Raw genomic sequence first — 6000 nt, forward strand, 5'->3', positions numbered from 1 at the left:
GCCAAGGTGCCCCTGCCTTGGAAGCCAGTACTCAGGGGCAACGTGGATGGTGGGCAAGGCTTGTCTTCATCTGCCTGCACCTGGAGCAGCTATTCACATCCAGACCTGAAATTTTAGCCTGGTTCTTGCAGACAGAAGGATGGATTTAGCCATTTGTGGAGAAAAGTGCTTGATGCAAGAGGCGTGTGGGTGGTGAGACCAGGAGTAATATGTTATTCAGAGGTGCTGGGGGCAAGCAGGACCTTCCTCCAGGTGAGCTGGAGGGCTGGTGCTGCAGCACAGGAACATTTAAATAAATCAGCATGTTAACAGCAAATGAGCATGATCGGGGAGAAGTGAGAGCCGAAATAAAAGGCCTTTAAGGAATAGATGCAATGCTAAGCTGAGAGGGAAATGAAAGGCAGGGCTCCTTGCCAGGGAAATATAGGTAGGATGTGGTCACATGGTGGGGTGATGTGGATGGTCTGGCATGCCCTTCCCCAGCCCCGTTGCTATTGCTTCAGGTTGCATTGGTCAAGGGCTGTGTTTGGGGTGGCCCGCAGGGCTTTGCACCTTCTCCATAACTGCAAGCAGTGGTCAGTGGGAGCTGAGAGGATTCACTCTAGGATCAGGCTGGATTGACTCTCATTTGTGTCTGCTGTGGGGTGCTGCCCCAGACAGACCCAGGGGCTGTCCCACCCTGCTGTGCCCTGCTTTGTTGGTGATGTGCCTTTTGCTTTTGTCCCTGCAGCAACCCCAAAGTCCAGATAGAAGCAATCGAGGGGGGTGCGCTGCAGAAGCTCCTGGTTATTCTGGCTACAGAACAACCCCTGGCTGTCAAGAAGAAGGTGAGTGGGCTGTAATGCACCTCTGGGTAAAGCTGTTTTTGTGGGGCATTGCTGACATCATGAGAGTGTGGGACCCTGTGCTGCTCCCCACGCTGGGTGGGCTCCAGTGAACCCCAGCGTGCTGGACTCCCCCTAGCAGCCGTGGCCCGCAGTGCTGTGGGTCTTGCCCCTGCTGCCAGCAGTGGTACACACGGCAGCTCTGCCAGCATTGCGGGGGGTGGGACTCGGTGCTGTGGCTCCTCTGGGAGGAAAGGTGGGGGTCCCTGTGGCAGGCGTAACGATCAGAGGCTAACAAACATGGGAGCTGACATTTGGAAGGAGCTAATTGCTGGAGTCAGCCCCGTGTCCTGCCATTGGCGGTGGCTTTGGAGCAAGCTGAGCAGCGCTGAGAGCCCCCAGCCAAATGTGCAGTGCTGTCTGTCGGGGTGGGGGCTTCCTTGCCACCTCCCTCCCTCCTCACCGTACTCCCTGGAGCATGAGCTCTCATTACCCTTGCTTTAGTGTGTGATGCCACCTCTGTTTATGGGCCATAAAATTATCTGGCTGCTCCTGAAAATGCAGCCCCACTGTTTAACATGGTGACTTCCTGCAAGAGGGGGTTTGGTGGGGTGAGGGAACCGCCAGCTCTTTCATTCATCTTTAATGCACCTGCTGTTATGCAAACAGTGGTGTGCTGCCAGTGTTTTAACAAGCTCCCACAAACATGTTCCTCTTTAGTCCATGGTAAGAGTCCTCCAGTGAGTGAAAGGCATGGGAGAGGCAGAGGAACCCCTTTGCTTTTGGCCATGGGTGTGAGGAGGTCCTGGCCAGAGAAGTGCAGCATGGGATGCTCCGTGCTCAGATACTCCTCCCAGGAGTGCTTGTGGCTCAATCCAGAGCTCATTTTGGGGTGGGGAGGGATGGCTGGACATGCAGAGGCCCCCACCAGCATCGCTTGAACCCCTGGGTGGTGGGTGTGGGACAATTCTTTCCAGTGAGCTTGAACACAACCCACTGGCAGCCCCTGGAGAAGAGAGGATGTGCTCAGTATTGTCCACATTCACATGTCACCTTACGAGAGCCTCCGAGGGTTGATCCCATTTTCCAGGAGGACAGAGGCTTTAATTTCCAGTTCCCATGCTGCATACGGTCTCCCATCTCTCTCTTGGCCAGGATCCCAAGGACAGGTTGGTGCCCCAGCCCCTTCCCACACACGGCAGCAGCCCACAGCTCCCACTCCAGTGGGTTTTCCACCCCAGCACTCACAGCAGTGTGCAGCAGCAGCACCAAAAGTGCATTTCTTCCCTCCCCTGTCCTTTAGCCCATGGTTTAAAAAGGAGATAGAAACATCCTCCAATTCACCAGCGGCAACTTGGAAGATGGAAAATAGAAACAAATGGGACTGGGGAAGACATGGCTGTCAGCTCGGATCTGTCTGCGGAGAGCAGGGATGCACAGTCCACCTCGGTGTGCGGAGGAGCAGGCTCTGCTCACCGGCAGGCACCCAGATGAGCATCCCCATCCCTGCTTGGGCAGCAGCCCTGCCCCGGGCGGCGTCAGCCTGTCCCCTCTGCAAATCATGGTTGTCAAAACCAGACGAGAAAACCAGACGAGTGTGAGATTCAGGCAGTTGGCCCTTAATTGCCTTCTTGGTGTTAACCCCATGCCACTCAAGGGCCAGGAGGCAAGTGCAGGCATGCTGGTGTCTCTCACTGTCGGTGTGTGATGCTGCACCATGACAGACCGTGTTTCTGGGCTGTGTCCTGGGAAAAATCATGGTCTTGTCCTCCAGCCATGTGGGTGCAAGGGAGAGGAGGTTTCCCAAGTATCCACCTTGAGGGGATCAGGCTCTGCTGAGCAGTGCCGGACCCCCCTTCGCCCATCCTTAGCCTATAACCAGGCTCTGTACTGAGGACCAGTGGGGGTGAACTGTGAAAAGCGACGGTGTTGGATCTGTTCAGGTGCTGGCCACAGGTCCTTCTGGGTTATCGTTCTAGCAAACACGATGACAGCCCAGGCTGGAGTTTGGGTGGAAGTCATGCAAGTTTGGGTGGCCTTGCAGCGCTGGGGATGGTTGGGATCAGGAAAAAGGGGGACTCTTGGAGACGCCCCTCAGCAAGGAGAGGTTTGAATGCATCTGCCAGGGAGCTCTGCACAAATGGGTTGTAGCATATTTCTCCTGTCTCCATGGGATGCCATAAAGAGAGGCTGTGCCAAATGTGGCAGCCATGGTCACTGTGCTGATGGACCTCTCTCCCCACCAGGCTCTTTTCGCGCTGTCCTCCATGCTGAGACACTTCCCCTATGCCCAGCAGCAGTTCCTCAAGCTGGGCGGTCTCCAGGTCCTCAGAAGCCTGTTCAGGCAGAAGGGAATGGAGACCCTCCACGTCCGTGTGGTGACACTCCTGTACGACCTCATCATGGAGAAGGTGAGGAGCTGGGAGGGAGGGACGGGACCTGGCCAGGCACACCCCACGTTCACCCGCTCACTGAGCCAAAGGGGCCATCGAGCACCTCCTCACCCTCGTCCTGCAAGGATGCCGATCTAGCGTCGGTGCTAGTCTGTGCTGTGGGGATGGGATCCTTCCAGCCTGTGGGCCACTGCTGTGGGGCACAAGTGCCTGGGAGATCCCAGAGCGAGCTTAAATCTTTATTTTTCATAAAAACGCCGTCACTGTTTCCACCTGAGGGTGTTTAAATAACAAAACAGCAAGGAGTTGAGTAGGGAAAATAGGCACTGGACTGCAGTGTGCTTGGCTGCAGTGTCCAGCCGCCGGCTGCCAGCTGAGTGTCCGAGGACCAGCCACCGTTGCTGTGCCCAGGCTGGAGGCTGCTGTAGAGGCCCTTGCCTGCCTCTATGTCCCTCGATGGAGCCAAGCCCACAGCGTTGTGTTTTATTTTCAAATACCTTGGATTACTGCTGTAAATGTCATTTTAAACCCCATCTTTCCTTGCCATCGCTTGTTTAGTCTGTGCGTTTCTCTTACTCCAGAGAATGGAAATTAAATCCACTTTCACTCAGTTTATAGCCAGTTTGCCCTGCAGATTATTACTGCTGTAATACTTGGGTTTCAGGCACCGCAGAGCAACGTCTGTGTTTTAAAACAGTTGTTTTCCGTAAGACGTTGTAAAGGTGCAAATTATTTTAGAGGGTCTGAAATCTTATCAGGTGCTGGCTCTAACGTGCAGCAATCCTGTCTGTCTGCTCACATGGAAAGGGAGCATACGTGGGCATCTTACCCAAACCATTCCTGTTCACTCCTGCTGCACGTTTCATGCCGCCCCTCCGGCAGCCCCATCTGTTCCCAGCTCTGCTGTGGCTGGATGCAGTCCGCAGGCCTGGCAGATTCTCACGTTTATGTTAAAGCAATGATTTTTTGCTGCCCTTTGGACTGGGAATGCTGTGTGTCAATCCCAGCCAATCCACGGAGGAGATGGGAGAGCCCTTGGTGCCCAGCAGGGAGCAGGGCTGGTCCGAGCAGTGGCGGCAGATTTGGGGTCGGCTAGGTGACAGTCAAATAGGTTGGTCTGAAAATAGTAAACTACTATCGGCAGCTCTCTGAAATTGCCGGGGTTCTGAATGGCTTTTTCTGCTGCCTTCTTTCCTTTTCATCCCAAATCCTGCGTGGCCAGCAGGGGTTTAGCGGGCAGCCCTCTTGGGGCACCAGGAGAAGGGAGGTCTCCTCGGCTTTGTTCCTCCTTGTCCCCGCCATGTTCCATAAATCAGTGGGATAAACCAGCATGACCATGCTCCCTGCAGCAGCCAGCCGGGGGGTGGCGGGAGTCCATTGCCAAGCTGATGAACAGGCCAGAGAAAATGTTATGGATGCCCCTGGGGACCCACACGGCCCCCAGGGATGGGGTTGCCCGATCGCTTCTCGTGGCAGCTTCTGGGCACGCTGCCTGCCCTCTCCCTTCCCCGGGGCTGGATTTCTGCTCACCAGCCTCGCAGAAACCCTCATCTGCCTTCAGCAGTCCGAGGCCAGCAGCCTACTCAGAACTAATTACGGAAGCACAGACATAGTAATTGTCACAGGGGGCCAACAGCCAAGCTGGGAGGAGTGCTCTGTTGGGGAGCAGAGCCACTCCACCACCCAGGCCTGGAGAGGTGTTGGGGTGATGGCAGAAGATTTCCCCTCCTTCCCCATGGCCCTGGCATGCTTGGAGCAGGTCTCTCTCGCTGGGAAGGGAGCTGGCAGCCCTGCTCACCCTGGTACCTGCAGGCACCTTTCTGCTCTCAGCACCATCCCTGCACAATTTCAGTGTTTGGAGTTTTCTGGACCAGGCTGGGAGGGGAAGGTCTGGCTGTGGCAGGAGACTGAGATCTCCATCTCTTCTGTAGAGCAGCATGAAGCTAAGCAGTGATGTTTGTTAGGTGCTGAAGGAGTCTGTCCAGCAGCCCAAAGCAGCAGACCCAGAGACTTTACAGGTCTTCTGCCGAACTTCCCCTTGAGTCCCCTTTCAGGGCTGTGTGATACTGAACCTCCTGGTCACCAAGAATTTTCCAGGATGGGCAACAGTGAACCAGGGCACAACCTCACCTTGGTTTTCTGTTGCAAGTCACCTTCCAAGGCAGGTATCTTGGGGTGTGCATCCTACTCTCCCTACTCTGTCACCTCTTGGGAGCAGTTGCTTTCCAATAGGAAAATTAATCCATGTTCCACCATGCCCCACAGATGCTGCTTGAGGATTCACAGCACGGAGAGCAAATGGAAGAGAAAATCCAGCAGTACCGGCAAGTCAAGCTGGTCCCGGCGGTGGTTGAGCAGGACTGGTGCGTGGTTGTTTCCAACCTGCTGGCTGTGCCAGAGCATGACACTCGGGAGAAGGTCCTCAAGACGGTGGGTGTGCTGATGGCCTTCTGCAAGGAGCGCTACCAGGGGGACCAGGCCCTCAGCACCACCCTCAGCCTCCTGCGCAGCGAGTACGAGGAGCTGGCGGCGGAGGAGCAAAGGGAAGGTGACAAAGACGGCTATTTCAAGGAACTCCTTGGCTCTGTAAATACCATCATTCAGGAATTAAGATGAAAATAGCTGTAGATTCAGTTCAATTCCAGATAATTCAGGGCAACAGGGTAAGTTTTGATGGCAGCAATGTAAATGCACTTTTGAGTAAACTGCTGGACTAAATAAGATCCCACCACTGGGAAAGTGTGCCAATAGCTTCATTATTAAAGCATACATGTTTGGGGTCA

General features: G+C 54.9%; 1 protein-coding gene across 4 annotated transcripts in view; it reads left to right on the top strand.

Moving 5' to 3' along the window:
- The window catches only part of SIL1 (SIL1 nucleotide exchange factor), a 99469-nt gene extending 93469 nt beyond the window's left edge, over positions 1 to 6000 (top strand). For all 4 annotated transcript variants that reach the window (XM_064458883.1, XM_064458885.1, XM_064458881.1 and 1 more), the window contains 3 exons: positions 731 to 827; positions 3071 to 3235; positions 5483 to 6000. In XM_064458883.1, coding sequence (XP_064314953.1) covers positions 731 to 827; positions 3071 to 3235; positions 5483 to 5833 — 613 coding nt within the window. In that variant the 3' untranslated portion in view covers positions 5834 to 6000. The remainder of the gene's footprint in view (positions 1 to 730; positions 828 to 3070; positions 3236 to 5482) is intronic.

The sequence above is a fragment of the Phalacrocorax carbo genome, chromosome 8, assembly GCF_963921805.1.
Source record: "Phalacrocorax carbo chromosome 8, bPhaCar2.1, whole genome shotgun sequence".
NCBI classification, from domain to species: domain Eukaryota; kingdom Metazoa; phylum Chordata; class Aves; order Suliformes; family Phalacrocoracidae; genus Phalacrocorax; species Phalacrocorax carbo.